We start from the raw sequence: 16,649 nt of genomic DNA, 5'->3' as shown, positions 1-16,649 counted from the left end.
CAAACTGAGATGGACCATGTGCTTTCCTGTTGGGTTTAGAAACGTAGATGGAGAACACCAGAGGATTTTTTTTTTTTTTTTTTGAGACAGAGTCTCACTCTGTTGCCCAGGCTGGAGTGCAGTGAATGATCTTGGCTCACTGTAAGCTCTGCCTCGCGGGTTCACACCATTCTTCTGCCTCAGCCTCCCAATTAGCTGGGACTACAGGCGCCCACCACCACGACCGGCTAATGTTTTGTATTTTTTTGTAGAGGTGGGGTTTCACCGCATTAGCCAGGATGGTCTCGATCTCCTGACCTCGTGATCCACCCGCCTTGGCCTCCCAAAGTGCTGGAATTACAGGCGTGAGCCACTGCGTCTGGCCTACCAGAAGATTTTATCACATGAATGGGACCAGATTGCTGCTCAAAAGCTTTGAGTGGTGGGCATTAAAATGGGTAAATAGTGGGCCAGGTGTGGTGGCTCACACTCGTAATCCCAACTACTTGGGAGGCTGAGGCAGGAGAATCACTTAAACCCAGGAGGCAGAGGTTGCAGTGAGCAAAGATTGCACCATTGCACTCCAGCCTGGTAACAAGAGCAAAACTCTGTCTCAAAAAAAAAAAAAAAAAGGTAACTAGTGCAGGGTATCTCCTGAGCCTGTCTCGAAGGTCTTACTTTTATTCTGCCCTCCTTTGATTTAATCCCAACATACTCAATATTGGTGCTTTATTCTTCTTATCACCCTCTCCCTCATTCTCCATATGTTCTTGCTCCTTTTTCTTTTTTAAGTTCAGTCTTGCAAGTCCCTCTTGCAGGAATGAACAGGGTGGGATGGGGCAGTTTGGATATGGCGCTAGGGTAGAGGATGAGGAGCCAGAAGACACTGTATAGATTAGGTGGGAAGAACCCACTGTGTGTGTGTGAGTGTGTGTGTGTGTGAGTGTGTGTGTGTGTATGTGCACACACGTGCACGCGATGGTGTCTGTATGAGTACATGCATATCCTCATTTAAAGCCTTGCAAGTGAGGATATGGGGCACCAGGAGACCTACCTGTGGACCATGGCCGGATTTACCTGGAATCTCTTGTTGGTCCCACATGGCTTTGTTGTCAGTCTTTAGACTGTCCCTTGGTCCTTGATAAACATGAGATTTCTATTTGCTTTCAAAGGTTCTGACTTTGCTGCTGGAATCCAACAGTGCAAAAGACCTAGCCTGCCTGATTGCTGGGTACTACAGGCTGTTGGTTGACCCAGTTACCTCTATTTTCCTCTGGCCTGGAAACAAACAACAAGCACACCGGGTATCTGCAGAAGAAGGTGAGGCGCTGAGTCTTGCCCCAATAAGGACAGGCCCCTTTCGCTGGCCTTGTAGGTAAGGGCAGCCTAAAGGGAGGTGGTGAATTGAACTGAGCCGAGGCTTCAGCTCAAGTGGATGAGAGCTATTGCTCTGTTTATTTCCTAGTAAACAATTGATCTTTCATAAATACTAAACAAAGAAGCTTTCTTTGTATCTGAAATTTTCCTGAAACCAAGGAATGCTGTGGAAGAGCTCTAGTTCCCTGCAGTATTTCCTAAGATTGTCTCTCAGATCCACTGCATTTTATCATTATTTCTCAGCCAGCCATGGTGGCTTATGCCTGTAATCCCAGCACTTTGTGAAGCTGAGGCAGGTGGATCACCTGAGGCCGGGAGTTTGAGACCAGCCTGGCCAACATGGTGAAACCCCATCTCTACTAAAAATACAAAATTAGCCGAGCATGGTGGCACATGCCTGTAATCCTAGCTACTTGGGAGGCTGAGGCAATAGAATCGCTTGAACCCAGGAGGTGGAGGTTGCAGTGAGCCGAGATTGTGCCATTGCACGCCAGCCTGGGCAACAAGAGCGAAACTCCATCTAAAAAAAAAAAAAAAAAAAGATTATCATTATTTCTTATCAAAAAGAGATGTCACTTTGTCACTTATTTGTTCAGGAAGTAGATGACCTGGCTTCTCTTCCTTACCTATGCACTCTTTTGCAATCTCTTGAAGTATAAAAGAACTTCTCTGCAAGGCAGGTAAGACAGTTTCCTAGGCCAGCTCCCAGTTTCTGCCAGGCTTTTGCTTCAGCACCGTTGATGCAGCATGTCCCCAGGCTATGCTGATAAATGCTTAACAACTCCCTGCAGGGGGACAAAAAACAATTTGAAGGAATTGCCCAATTCCATGGTGTCAACATTCTCACGATGGCTAATTTCAGGCTACCACGATATGATGTCACTGAATGTGGAGATGGGCAGAGGTGATCAGTAGCACACCATTGTAGAGTGTTTCCTCTATATGGATAAAGTAGAAATCAGCTCAAGAGAATAGGTACTAATACAATAAGTAAAGCAGTTAGAAAGTGATGAGTTTGGAGTATCTGTTACCTTTGTTTTTATTTTTATTTTTTTTAGAGGCAGTCTCTCTCTGTCACCCAGGCTGGAGTGCAGTGGTGCAATCTTGGCTCACTGCAGCCTCCACCTCCTGGGTTCAAGTGATTCTCCTGCCTCAGCCTCCCGAGTACCTGAGATTACAGACACCTGCCACCACGCCCGGCTAATTTTTGTACGTTAGTAGAGATGGGGTTTCGCCATGTTGGTCACACTGGTCTCGAGCCCCTGACCTCAAATGATCTGCTCACCTTAGCCTCCCAAAGTGCTGAGATTACAGGCATGAGCCATGGCGCCCGGCCTGTTACCTTTGTTGTTACACAATGTATTTATGAACGAGGGATGACTCCTCAGAGTCTGCTCAGGGAGACAACACAGAGTGGCAACAGGGCTGTTGTGGAGGGGTTGTCGGGGGGGACTGCTGCTGCCTGTCAGAGAAAGTTCTCTAGAGGAAGAGGTATTGGAAATAGATCTTGAAGAACATGCTGGAGTTAACCAGGCACGGAAAAGGAAGACAGATCATTCAAGGCCGAGGGGGCCTGGAGGAATGACCCGAGGAAAAGGCCATGACCTGAAAGAAGCTCTCCCTATGGGTGGCTGGAACGTGGCAGGGAAGGCTGCCATTGGGGGACTGGGTGCCTGAGGAGGGGCTGGACCATATTGCGAGAGGGGAAAAGGGAGATGGTGAAAAGAGATAGGACCCCCACCATGAGAAGGGCAGCTAGACTACAGAGGAGACCTCAGCGCCATTCTATGAGGGAGACACTAGACTGAAGGGGAGGTGTCAAGACCATCCCGTCGTGGGGACTAGACTGCGGAGGAGGGTTCAGGGCCATCCTGGGAGAGGGGAAGAGCCTGCAGAGGAGGCCTTAGGGCCGTCCTTTGAGGGAAGGGAGGACTAGACTGTGCATGAGGCGCCATGCCCATCCTGTGAGAAGGGCAGCAAGGCCATACCGTGAGAGTCTGTAACTGTTGTGGGGGAGGCCAGGCTCTTCCCCGTAGGCAGGGCAGCCATCAGAGGGTTTAAGCAGGGTGTGTTGAGGTCAGAGAGAAGTTTGAGAAAGATCACTCTGGAGGCTTACAGGAATAAAGAGATTGCAACCTGGCTCAGTGCTCCCCACCCTCCTACCATTAATCCTTCCTGAGAACCTGCCGCTGGATGAGTTTTCACTGTCCTACAAAGCCCATAGCACCCATGGATCCAGAAGGCCAGGCTTTAGAATGGTCCCAGCCTAGCAGCCTTGTACTCTTCATAAAATTGCTAAAAATACAGATTCTCAGGCCCCACTTCTAGCGATCTGACTTAGTACATCAGGAGTAGGGCCAAGGATCTGTTGTATTTTTAAAATATGATTCCCCATCTGACTTTGATGCCCAGACAGGATAGAACTGAGGTCTGGGGAGGGGCTTAGCAAACCTGGGCAGTGCTGCCCACACAAAGAAGAATCAAAGTAAATACCACATTTCCATGAACAGACAGTTCTCCTTGGAGGTGGGGATGGAGTTAATCCAGCCTCCTTTAGCTCAGAGAGATGTGGGACAGGCGGTCTGATAGCATGGGGAGAACATGGAAGTTGGAGTCCCTCGGATCCCGTGTTCATCAGTATAGGACGGTCTTAGGCCGGCCACCCTCTGGCCCTCAGTTTTCTCGTCTGGCAGGCTTGGGTGGGGGTCAGGGGGCTAGAAGGACACACAGGCAGGAGAATTCTGTTGTGTAACTGTTGCTGTACCCTGTGTTGCAGGCTATGAATCCAGGGCCTGCAGTGACTCAGAGGAGTCCTCTGAGGTGGACTGCGTACTCGAACCTCTCTCTGACAGGTGCCTGGTGAAGCTGGCACCCTGCAGGTCACTCATAAAGGAGGAGCAGCCTCCTGGGAACAGCCCCACACCTGAGGTGGCTAGGAGGGGCCCCAGCACCTGCGGGGCCAGCAGCACGACAGACAGTGCCGAGTCTGAGGCGTCCGACTCAGCCAACACTGAGAGCCGCGGCTACAGGACCAGTGGCTCGAGTGAGTCCATGGACGCTCTGGAAGAGGATGACTTAGACACCTGCTCCTCCAGCAGGTCCACCTTCTTCCACTTCGGCTCGCCAGGCCTCCCAGAGAGCATTGACTCTGACAGCCAGGAGGAGAGAAGCGGGATCGAAACCAGTGGCTTCCTCTGTCTCCTGGACCTGGCCCAGAGAGCCAACCCCCAGTGCCAGAAGACAGAGTTTTCCGATAGTGCTGCTTTGGAGACATTTGGCTGGGCACCAGAACTGAGCACAGTCAGGCTGGACCCCAGGCTGTATGAAGGCAGCCACGCCGACTACTACAGCCTGTGTTCCAGTGTCTCCCCGGCCAGCTACCTGAGTGACAGTTCCGAGAGCACAGCTTCCCGGCAAGGGGGAGCCCCGCCAGCCTGGGGTCAGCAAGGCTGGACTGAGGTCCAGCCCAGTTCCATGCTGGAACCCCTGGCCCTGCACCCACCACTGGCCTTTGAGGATGGCAGCTCAGATGAGGAATACTATGATGCGGCTGATAAGCTCACTCCCCCAGGCCCCCCATCAGGTGAGCCGTCCCTTGCAGGTCTGCAGACACAGCAGGCAGCTCCTGAGTGCCTCCTGGGGGCCAAGGCCTGGGGCCAAGCTTGAGAGGAAGGCACATGAGTGAAACAGGGTCCCTGTCTACTTCTGAGGAGGTAGATGTGGATTCCATGGACCAAATTTTAAGCATTGTGGCCGGCCTGCAAGGGAGGTTTAGAGAACTGTGGCAAGCAGATGGGAGGGACTCGTCCAACAGTGGGCATCAGGGAAGGCTTCCCAGAAGAGGGGGCAAATGGGCTGGGCCTTGTGGGAGGGACAGAATTTACAAAAAAGAAAAGGGCTTGACAGGAGTGCCCGGCAGAGCGAAGTGGCTATGTCATCACTGATCCTGAGGCTGCATTAAAGGAGGCCTTGAAGCAAGAAGAACCAGACGGACAGGCCGTCTGTGGCCCTGCAAGGCCTTCTGGGGTCCAAGGGACCCTGACATCAGAAGGTAGGGGATCTGGTGGCTGTGTTTCTATCAGGTTCCTTATACATTCCTCCACCGAGAGTGTGGAGGGTCTTTCCAAGCAGAACTGAGATCCTGGCAGGACACACACACACACACACACACAGCATTCTGAAGGAAACATATTGGAAAAGAGCACATGGATGTTGGAGGTGACCTGCCAGGAGCTGGGAGAGCTGCAGCCCTTGTTCCTGTCTCGGCAGTTTCCTGCTGCTCTCTGATCCTCTATTCCCAGACCTCCTGTGCTCTCCCACTGTTCTGGAGAGAAAGGCCAGCTCCTCTGGGAGCCCTGTCAGGCCCTTTGAGGCCCTCTGTGACATGGCCTCTGCCTGTCTCTCTCCCTCCTCCTGCATTCCTGCCATACAGACCTCCTTGCCACTTTCTACAAGTGCCTGTTGTTTCCCCCTCCTCCAGCCTTTGCACATGCTGCTCTTTCTGACCAAAACACTCCTCCCTCGATCGTGGCTGATGGTGCCCATCCATCTATCAGATTCCAGTTGGAATTCACTTCCTCAGAGAACATTTCCCAGGCTTCCCAGGCCAGGGCAGGTCTCCCCATCTCTGTCACATGTTCTTGCATTACCTGGGGCTCTCCCTGTCTGGCACCTTGCACAGCCTGTAAATTACATATTTACTTGTATGATTCTGTGTTGATGTTTCTCTCCATCACTAGACTGAGAACTCCTTTGAGCGTTAGAACTGTGTGTTTCTCACTATGTCCCCCGCACACAGTGTCTAGCAATTGTTGCTAAATGAATGAATGAAGTCTCCACCATCTACACTGAGTTCAATTGACTGTGCCTCTAAGGAAAGGAGAAACCATGGCCAGACTGCTTATTGCTCCGCAAAGTACCCAGACAACCACTTTCCATGCCCCCAGCCTTGCCCTGCAGGGCCAGCCATTGTGCCGGGGGCAGGACGGAAGTGTGGCAGAAACCATCAGTCAGGGCCCTTTTATGGGAGTCTAGTCAGGAACATATGGGGTTCATACCAGACACTGTTTCTTTTTTTTTTTTTTTAGAAGGAGCCAGTGTGGTGCTGAGAAAAGAGCCAGAACTAGGATTCCTCAGCCTGGGTTCTGATTTGGCCCCTGACTGACTATTGGAGCCTCTTCGTCTTTGGGACTTAGAAACTCCTTAGTCGGTGGCTGTCAGTAGCCTAGGGCAGTCAAATGTGACTGGGCATCAGAATCACCTGAGGGACCTTGTTTAAAAACTACAGATTCAGCCGGGCACAGTGGTTCACACCTGTAATCCCAGCACTTTGGGAGGCCAAAGCAGGCAGATCACCTGAGGTTGGGAGTTTGAGACTAGCGTGGCCAACATGGCAAAACCATATCTTTACTAAAAATACAAAAATTAGCCAGGCATGGTGGCATGCACCTGTAATCCCAGCTACCCAGGAGGCTGAGGTAGGAGAATCACTGGAACCTGGGAGGCAGAGGATGCAGTGAGCTGAGATTGCACCACTGAACTCTAGCCTGGCCAACAGAGCAAGATTCTGTCTCAAAAAAAAACAAAAAACAAAAAAAACTAAACCTTATAGATTCCTAGGCCCTAGCCTCAGAGATTCTGACTCCTCAGAGATTCTGGGGAGCAGCCTAGGACTTGATAAGGTTTCTAATAGCATACAGCCAGGTTAGAAATGACTGGTCTGACTACACAAGCTCTCTGATTCTCAAGTGCTAGGCTCTGATCCTAATTCCTTCTGGCTGATTCCCAAGGGTTCTTTACAATAGTGCCTCTCCTCCCAGAAAGATCCATCCTGGGATGCACAAAACTCAATGCCTGTGACAGAGTTGTGGCCCCTTTACATTCAGACATGAAATGGCAATAACAAGAGCAGCTTCCTTTTAGTGAATACGTAATGAGGCAGAGGCCTTGTGCTGGGTGCTTTATAAAAATGCACTAATTCATTTAACCTGCACAGCAGCACTGATTGGCACCACTGGCACTAAAAGACTTGGGTTAACATCAGCACAAAGAAAAAGTGTTAGGAAGTAAGATTGTTTATAGAATTGCTGGCAAGCCTGAAGACCTGCGTTCAGAAATAGACAGCAACCAGGCTAAGAGTCTAGTTACAGGATTCCCTACCTGTATTATCAAGCTATTGTGGTTGGAAAGAATGGCTCTGCTTTTTTTTTTTTTTTTTTTTTTAATGTCCTTGGGTTTGGAATTCTGGGGAATTTGTAGCTGATTGGCTGGCGTGGACAGAGCATCTTCGTGAACAGTTCCAGCAGACTCTAACCATTGGGGAGATGTCATTCCCTAAACAGAAGTTGAGGTGCTGTGACCAAAAGACAATTAAATGGATCTTAGGCATCCAAAAATTTAATAATGTCTATCACAGCTGGGTGTGGTGGCTCAATCCTATAATCCAAGCACCTTGGGAGGCTGAGGTGGGAGGATTGCTTGAACTCGGGAGTTCAAGGCTGCCGTGAGCCGTGATCGCACCACTGCACTATAGCCTGGGGGACAGAGTGAGACCCTGTCTCAAAAAAAAAAAAAAAAAGTCGGCCAGGCGCGGTGGCTCATGCCTGTAATCCCACGCCTAGGTAGGCGGATCATTTGAGGTCAGGAGTTCGAGACCACCCTGACCAATATGGTGAAACCCCATCTCTACTAAAAATACAAAAATTAGCCAGGCATGGTGGCAGATGCCTGTAATCTCAGCTACTCCGGGGGGATGAGGCAGGAGAATTGCTTGAACCTGGGAGGCAGAGGTTGCAGTGAGCCGAGATCACGCCACTGCACTCCAGCCTGGGTGACAAAACGAGACTCCGTCTCAAAAAAATAAAAAAAAAAATCTGTCACAATTATTATCCCCATCTTTCAGATGAGGAAGTTGAGGAGATCAGGATTGAACTTGCTCAAGGTTACACAGCTTAGCCAGAATTTAAACCCAGGCAAGCCCAAAGCCTGAGCCCAAGCTCTATTAACCTCTTTTTTTTCTGCTTTTTAATGTATTTTTTCTTTCCTAACTCCCAGGGCCCAGAGATGTTTCTACTGCAGAACCCAGTGCCACAAGCTTGCAGAATAAGGCCAGCACTTCTAGCCCTGAGAACAGCCTGCCTTGTGGAAGACAGCCAAGCAGGAGGGGAGGGGTGAAGAAATATGCCAAGACCCTGAGGAAAAGAAGGTCTTTCCTACAGACCGACTACACGTCTCAGGTCTCATTTCCCCTGGTGCCATCAGCCTCCCTGGAGAGTGTAGACACCGTGTGCTACTATGACAGGGAGCCCTACCTGGCCCTTGGTGCACCCTCCCCAACTGTGTCCTCTCTGCAGGACGTGCAGGGTGAGCCTGGCCTTCTGGAGACTAAGGCCTTGGGGCTGCTAGCTCCTCTGAGGGAGACCAAGAGCACAAACCCAGCCTCCAGAGTCATGGAGATGGAGCCCGAGACCATGGAAACCAAATCAGTCATCGACTCTCGAGTGTCTTCTATTTCTGCCATTCGCTTCCGGATTGACCCCAACAATAAAGAGAATTCTGGTGTTGTCCCTGTTGCCAGCTCCTCAGCAAGCACTCCTCACTGTTCTAACCCAGGTTCATCTGGCCCAGATACTGCTCAGGCAAGGCCTTCCCAAATCTTATCTCTATCTCAAGACCTGGATGGGATTGCCCCCAAAGAACCGACCATAGAGCATGGAGACAGCTCCTTCTCCCTCTCCAGTAGTGACCCTAACCCAGACAGAGGCTGCCTGGCCAGCAACCCAGGACTAAATAATGTCTCTCAAGGAGACACACTAGAGCTCCAGTTGGAGCCCCATGTCCAGTCGGAAATGGGATTGGAATCTTTTTGTACAAATCATATACAAGAAACTGCCCGCAAATACACAGAGCCTTTGTTGTCTCCTAGAGATGAGCCTAGAAGTGATGAATGTGGAATAAATCCAGGAGAGAAGATAGCTTCTATCCCTACAAAGGAAGAGCAACAAGGACAACTATCTCTGGAAAAAGACAGAGAAGTTACAAACAAAAATGGCACCAACATATTTCAGGAGGAATCTAGGAAGGATTCAGGTGACTCCCCGGGTGATGTGTCAAATAATGTTTCACAGACTCTTGATATTAGCTCTCCAGCTGGTAAAATAGTAACCTCCCTTTCTTTAGATGCTCCTGTACCAGAGACTGAGCAGATCCCACCACATCCCCCTAGAGACCCTCAAGGACAGAGCAGAGAACCCCCAGGGCAAGCCTGCCAGGCTCAAGAACAAAAACTATTCGTAGAGTTGGATTTAGACCCTGATTTATTTCTTGGGAAGCAGACAATTTCATCAGCCGTCCCTCCAGAGGGGATCAAGGCAGAGGCACCTAACCATGTGACAGGGGAAGCTATAGCCCCTAGGGACAGCCCTGAGTGGGTCTGTTTTAATCCTGAGCCTTCCCTGCCAGAACCACTACCATGTCCACAAGAGGATCCTCACTTAGAAACTTCAAACCATTGCTTATTCTCAGAAGGCAAAAGTGACAGCTCTAGCATCTGCCTTTCTGCTGAGAAGCCTTTTCTGTGCTTTGCCCCAGAAAGCCATCCTGAAGTCTCTGCCAGTCTCAGGGTGGCCACATCTTTGGGTTTTGCAGGCATGAATGAGATGGTGGCTCCCAGGATAGGGATGGACCAGTGCAGCTGTCAGTTCTCCTATGCCACATGCTTCCGTGGCCCGCAGCCTGAGACAGAGGAAGAAGACAGGGACTTGGAAGCACACCCCACGGCCCCCCTCACCTCACCGCCCTCTGCGGGAAGCCCGGTGGTTCTGCCCTGGAGGCCCGCCCGAGCCCACAGCTGCAGCACCGCGGCCCTGTCGAGGAAAAGCCACATCTGGCCAGAGTACTGCTCCAGGGCACTGAGACAGCTGAAAGCCACCCCAGCCAGCACCCCTGAGGGCTTCATCCAACTCATGGAGAGCTTGCTGGAGCTACAAGACATTTTAGAAACTTCCTGGGGGGTTGGAAACAAACATCCCCCAGAGAAGTGCACCTGGCACTTTACCGAAAGCCGGAGCCGCCTCTGCATGGGCTCCCAGAAGCTCCTGTCGAGCTGTCAGCATGTGATCAGAGTGGACCAGTCCCCCGAAGAGATGCAGGGGGCCGTGCGTGACACCTTCCAGCACCTGGTCCAGCTGGCCGGCCTGTGCTTTCAGTTCACAGACTGTAGCCGCTGCTCTGCCCGGCACAGAGAGGCAGCAGGGAACCTGAGGGATGTGGTGTACACCTACCATCAGTTTGTAGAGGCTGCTAAATCGACCTGTGAGAGAGGCTACCACGACCCAAATGTGAAACTCCTGGCCCGTCAGTGCACGGCCCTCACGGCCGCCGTGTTCTGTTTGACCCAGAAGTTCCGGGCATCCACGGCCCTGTAAACAGGTCAACGGCCCAAGGGCCTCCTGCCCTGTCCTGCCTTGGACACTTCCCTGAGAAGCCCCTTCCACTCTCCCACCCACCCTCTTCAAATGTTTACTATATAGAGTATTCAAATAAACTGCTGCTTAATCTTGGCCTGAGTCATAGAGTTTGGGTTAAAAGCATTCACTTATATTCCTTCAACAGACATTCACTGGATACTTCCTTTGTGCCAGGCCTTGGGATTTACAGATGAGTAAGACAAGTCTCTACCCCTGGTCAGGATGCTTATAGACTCTCTAGGGCACAGATTAGTTAGATCACTATCAGCAAAGTGTTTATCATAAAAGGAGCGTACCCAAGGAGTGTAGAAGCAAAAGGAATACTCAAGAAGGCAGCGGTGAGGGAGAAAGGTGGGGGTCACTGAAAAACAGTCTTGACTTCTCATATAACACTTATTTGGCAATAACCTTTGCAAATAGGAGTGAATACCGGTGATATTTGATAGATTCGACCTTCACAAGTTATGGTTTGCAGCGCCTGCACCAGGAGGCCTGGGATTCTTGGCTGCCCCACTGCAGCAAGCATAGGTTGCCACTAGGTGGCAGGAAGTTCTTTTGTTGCAAGGCCACACGTGCTTTATCTGAAATTGATTGCATCCCTGAATCTTGCACCTTATTCCTGTTTTAAGTATATAAAAAGTCGAACATTAAAGACTTGAATTAGATTTGCTTTTTTAAGAATATTAAAGCAAAAGAAATATATTGGATACCTTTCTTACCCCAGTTGAGCCAGTTAATCCCAGTTCATCCTGGTGGACCTTAGACAAGCCACTTAACCTCTCAGTGCTTTGGTTTTCTTTTCTGCAAATTGGGATACTAATAGTGCCCATTTTATGGGATAGAAATCCAGCAAGTACTCAATCTAGTAAGTGATAAATGCTAGTAATAACCCTCAGCTCTTATGGACGTCTCTTCTAGTCTGAAACCATCCCCTGTATTTTGTTTTTAGACCCCAGGGAAACTGATTTTAAGCCTCCCTTGGGGTGCCTCTTTGCCTGTCTTCTCTGTCCAGGCCAAAGGTGGTTTAGTCACTCACCTTAGGCTATTAGAGTTCGTTAAAGGAGTCCCTTGTCCCTCTGGTGCGCCTGACCAGTTGTGAGCTCAGTGCTGCCCCTGTGGCCCTTCTCTAGGGCTCCTTTCCTCCACCCAGCAAAAGCAGGAACAGAGAGGAAAGTCTGAAGTCACACACCTCAGCTCTCTCCAAACAGAAGGAAAACAATACCTGAGAGAAGACATGAAAAGGCATCCTTCCCATCTCCTGTTACCAATAACTTATTAATAACTAAAAACCAGTTAACCAGTACTTGTGCCAGGAAAAGACATATTTTCTCAGAGGCCTGTTTCTTTTCATAGGATACTTTGAATAAAATTTAAATGAGGCTCTTGAACACAGATTGGAAGCAATTTCATGGCAATGAAAAATAGGAACTACAGGGCACCAAAATAATAAAAATTGCCTAATGTTAAACAAGACTTGAAACTTTTGCCAGCAGAAAGCTATGAAGAGGTAAATCACTCATTTATGTGAACACAACCTATGTGTTCACAAGTTTAGGGGAGGAGCTCAACAAGAATTTTTTTTTTTTTTTTTAGATGGAGTTTCACTCTTGTTGCCCAGGATGGAGTGCAATGGTGCGATCTTGGCTCACTGCAACCTCTGCCTCCCAGGTTCAAGCGATTCTCCTGCCTCAGCCTCCTGAGTAGCTGGGATCACAGGCATCTGCTGCCATGCCCAGCTAATTTTTGTATTTTTTTAGTAGAGACGGGGTTCCACCATGTTGCCCAGGCTGGTCTCGAACCCCTGACCCCAGGTGATCTGCCCACCTTGGCCTCTCAAAGTGCTAGGATTACAGGGGTGAGCCACTGCACCTGGCCTCAATCAGGATTTGAATGCTGGCTTTGGCCTGTGTTATCAGGCATTTCTCTGGGCCTCGGTTTCCCCATATGGCAAAAGGAAATAATACTCCTTTTCATTTAATGAAGGCCTAATATGTGGCAGATGTCTTATTTAGATACCTTGAATGCATTTTTCTAATACAGCCAACACCCTAGAGATTGTTGAACAATATATATTCAGCATTATTGTGAAGAATAAATAATCATGGAAGGCACAAAGAAGACTGAAGTTTCCAGCTCAGAACTCAATAAATGTTTATTTCCTTTTTCTTTGCTTCTCCTCCCCTCAAATTCATTAAGTGTCTTGAGTTGCTACTGTATGGAGCTGCTGTTTTTCTCTACAGTTCCCATGAGGAGAACTAAGTCCCAGAAGTGCTGGGAAACCTTTCACTGTTTGTTGAAAAGCTAAAGAAGCAGGGGAAATTGCACTGTTTAGCACTTTCTTTGAGTCATGCAGCCTCCAACATGAGATAGGCAGAATGGGGACTTGCTACCCTGTAATGCAAGAGTCAATTGTTCAGTGACTAAGAAACGATGGGACATTTACACCCTTCCTTCCTTTTCCCACCCACCATCACATTGGCTGATTCATTTCTTTCAACAAACACTCATGGGTTGCCCATGCCAGGTGATGCCTGATGCAGCATTATGAATGTAAATAATTGAGGAAGAATCTTACTATATTTTGAAAAGCTCCTGAGAGAGATTAGGTGACACGTGAAGATAGAGGCTTACAACATAAGGGGCGGTTCACTCAGGGCCTCCAAAGAGAACAGATAAGGTGCTGTGAGGGGTCTAAGGAGAGAGAGAAGTCACTTTGGAGTAAGGGGCAGAGCAGTAATCAGTGAAAGCTTCCTGCAGAAATCAGCATTAATTAAAACTAGCGTATCAAGAAGTATTTATTGAGTATCCACTGTGTGTCAGGTCCTGGATCTGATAGATAGAATTTGGATATGTCAAGAATGTAGAAAAAAATCATTCATTTATTCTGCCAACAAGTATATACTATGCAGTGGCACTGGGAATACAATCACGAACACGGCAGACATAGTCTCCTCAAGGAACTTATAATTGTAGGAAAGACACAGAAAAAAAAATCCATTACTGACTGAGAGGTGATACAAAGAAAAAAAAAGATGCCAAGACAGGGATAGAATGAACCAATCTTGCCAAAGTGGTCGTCAGGAAAGGCCTTTCTGAAGAGGGAATGCTGAAGCTGGGGCCTAAAGTAAAAGAAGACAGACATGGAAAAGTGAGAGGAAAGGGAATAGTGTTTGCAAAGGCTCACAGTGTGTTTGAAGCATTTCAGGATCAGCGCAGCTGGAACATAGCAAGCTGGAGGAAGAGTGATAGGAGATGAAGCTGGGAGGGGCATGCAGGAGCTGGGTTGTATAATACAAGACCTCAGGCAGGGGGTTAGCTTTTACATCAGGAGAGACACATAATCATATGGCAAACAGATGGAGTGGGGATTGGGGAAAGCAATGAGACCAGCTAGAAGGTCTTTTCCTCCCACTGGAAATGGCTATGAGCTTATTCAGAGGCAAAGGACACAAGAGCGGTGGCAGGGAGCGGGGGAAAGTGTTCAGTATGGCTCAGTGTGAGGCGCAGGGACTGGTAGGTGTGGTGTGAGCTAAAACCTGAAGGCGTCATTGAAGATCATTTAAGCCACGGTGCAAGCTCCACTGGGGCATTTCAGCAGACAGTTGGAAGCCAGGGCCATCTCCGAGCAAAGCAGAGATGTTAAAGCTGGGCTTTAGAAAAAGCCTTATGGGAGCCGGAGGGCCGGGCGCGGTGGCTCACGCCTGTAATCCCAACACTTTGGGAGGCCGAGGCGGGCGGATCACGAGGTCAGGAGATCCAGACCATCCTGGCTAACACGGTGAAACCCCGTCTAAAAAAAAAATACAAAAATTAGCCAGGCACGGTGGCGGCCTGTAGTCCCAGCTACTCGGGAGGCTGAGGCAGAATGGCGTGAACCCGGGAGGCAGAGCTTGCAGTGAGCCGAGATCGCGCCACTGCACTCCAGCCTGGGCGACAGAGCAAAACTCCGTCTCAAAAAAAAAAAAAAAAAAAAAAGAAAAAGAAAAAAGAAAAAGCCGTATGGGGCGGAGAGTTGGGGGGGTGGGAATGAATTTTTAGTGTTAGTATTTTAAAATCGCAGCCGGGCACAGTGGCTCACACCTGTAATCCCAGCAATTTGAGAGGCCGAGGCAAGCGAATCCCTTGATCCCAGGAGTTCAAGACCAGCCTGGGCAACATGGTGAAGCCCCGTCTCTATTTTTTTTTTTTTTAAGAAAAAGAAAAAAAATTGTAAAAACAAAACAAAACAAACAAACAAAAAAAAAATCGTCCTGGAAGCTGATAAAGGATGGATTGGAGCATGGATTGGGGATGGCTCGTAGGTGCTGGAGGAGCTGTGGAAAGAAAAGTCCAGAGTGGGGAACTGTTGAGCCAAGGAGGAATCCAACCAAGCTGTAGTTTCTTGAACGGGAGATATTTCCGGCTCATTCAGGTTGGAGTCTCTCTGAATGGGTGAGACCCCTAGGACTGCAGGAGTAAAGGAAGAGTGGCTGATAAAGAGGCCAAGGCTTGGGCAAGCCGCTTCGTGTCTTTGATGGAGGAAGAAGAGTGCCCAGGGGCTAGAATCATCCTGGTCAAAGCCCTGATATCTCTGTTGTAGGCTGGGGCAGTGGAGAGGAAGGTTGTGTACTCAGGAAAGGGTTGTGTCAGCTCGAGGGCTCTGCTGGCTGTGGCAAAGCCTGGGGAAGGGCAAGGCTGTGGGATGATGGGCCGTCCAAATTTGGTTTCACCTGTTAACGAAGGGGAAAAAAGGTGCTAGACTCAGTTAATCTCTTCAGAATTGGAAGGGCCTGGGAGGGGAAAGATCTAGTTAGGTTAATAGAGGTTTTTTTCCAGATGCAAATCCCTCCTGCACCCTCAACACAAAACAGCTTTGCAGGGGCCATTTCAAATTATGGCAATGAAACATATTTTGGGGTAAAAAATTTTTCTTTCTTTTTCTGTCATATTGAGAGGTGACAGCATGATGGCAGCCCTCGCTGGCTCTTGGCGCCCACTCTGGCCACGCTTGAGGAGCCCCTCAGTCTGCCACTGCACTGTGGGAGCCCCTTCCTGGGATGGCCGAGGCTAGAGCCGGCTCCCTCAGCCTGCCAGGAGGTGGGGAGGGAGAGGCACGGGGGGAACCGGGGCTGCTGGCAGGGCGCTTGCGGGCCAGCTAGAGTTCCGGGTGGGCGTGGGCTTGGCGGGCCCCGCACTCGGAGCAGCCGGCCGGCCCCGCCGGCCCCAGGCAGTGAGGGGCTTAGCACCCGGGCCAGCAGCTGCGGAGGGTGCACGGGGTCCCCCAGCAGTGCCAGCCCACCGGCGCTGCTCTTGATTTCTCGCCAGGCCTTAGCTGCCTTCCTGCGGGGCAGGGCTTGGGACCTGCAGCCTGCCATGCCTGAGCCTTCCCCCCACCCCCACCTCCACCTCCACCCCCACCCCCATCCCCATCCCCATCCCCATCCCCACCCCCACCCCCACCCCCACCCCCACCCCCACCGTGGGCTCCTGAGAGGCCTGAGCCTCCCAGACGAGCACTGCCCCCTGCTCCACTGCGCCCGGTCCCATCGACTGCCCAAGGGCTGAGGAGTGTGGGCACACGGCAGGGGACTGGCAGGCAGCTTCACCTGCGGCCCCAGTGCGTGATCCACTGGGTGAAGCCAGCTGGGCTCCTGAGTCCAGTGGGGACTTGGAGAACCTTTATGTCTATCTAAGGGATTGTGAATGCACCAGTCGGCACTCTGTATCTAGCTCAAGGTTTGTAAATGCACCAATCAGCACTCTGTGTCTAGCTCAGGGTTTGTAAATATACCAATCAACACTCTGTGTCTAGCTAATCTAGTGGGGACTTGGAGAACTTTTGTGTCT

At 50.0% G+C, this 16,649-nt stretch overlaps 1 protein-coding gene across 2 annotated transcripts in view; it reads left to right on the top strand.

Moving 5' to 3' along the window:
• FRMPD1 (FERM and PDZ domain containing 1) overlaps nucleotides 1–10,916 on the top strand; it is a 101,533-nt gene extending 90,617 nt beyond the window's left edge. For both annotated transcript variants that reach the window (XM_054500242.2, XM_054500243.2), the window contains exons 14-16: nucleotides 1,152–1,299; nucleotides 4,133–4,939; nucleotides 8,410–10,916. In XM_054500242.2, coding sequence (XP_054356217.1) covers nucleotides 1,152–1,299; nucleotides 4,133–4,939; nucleotides 8,410–10,781 — 3,327 coding nt within the window. In that variant the 3' untranslated portion in view covers nucleotides 10,782–10,916. The remainder of the gene's footprint in view (nucleotides 1–1,151; nucleotides 1,300–4,132; nucleotides 4,940–8,409) is intronic.
• Nucleotides 10,917–16,649: the final 5,733 nt, after the last annotated feature.

This window comes from Pongo pygmaeus, chromosome 13, assembly GCF_028885625.2.
Source record: "Pongo pygmaeus isolate AG05252 chromosome 13, NHGRI_mPonPyg2-v2.0_pri, whole genome shotgun sequence".
NCBI lineage: Eukaryota > Metazoa > Chordata > Mammalia > Primates > Hominidae > Pongo > Pongo pygmaeus.
Note: the sequence above shows the minus strand (reverse complement) of the source record. Positions and strands in the feature narration are given on the sequence as shown.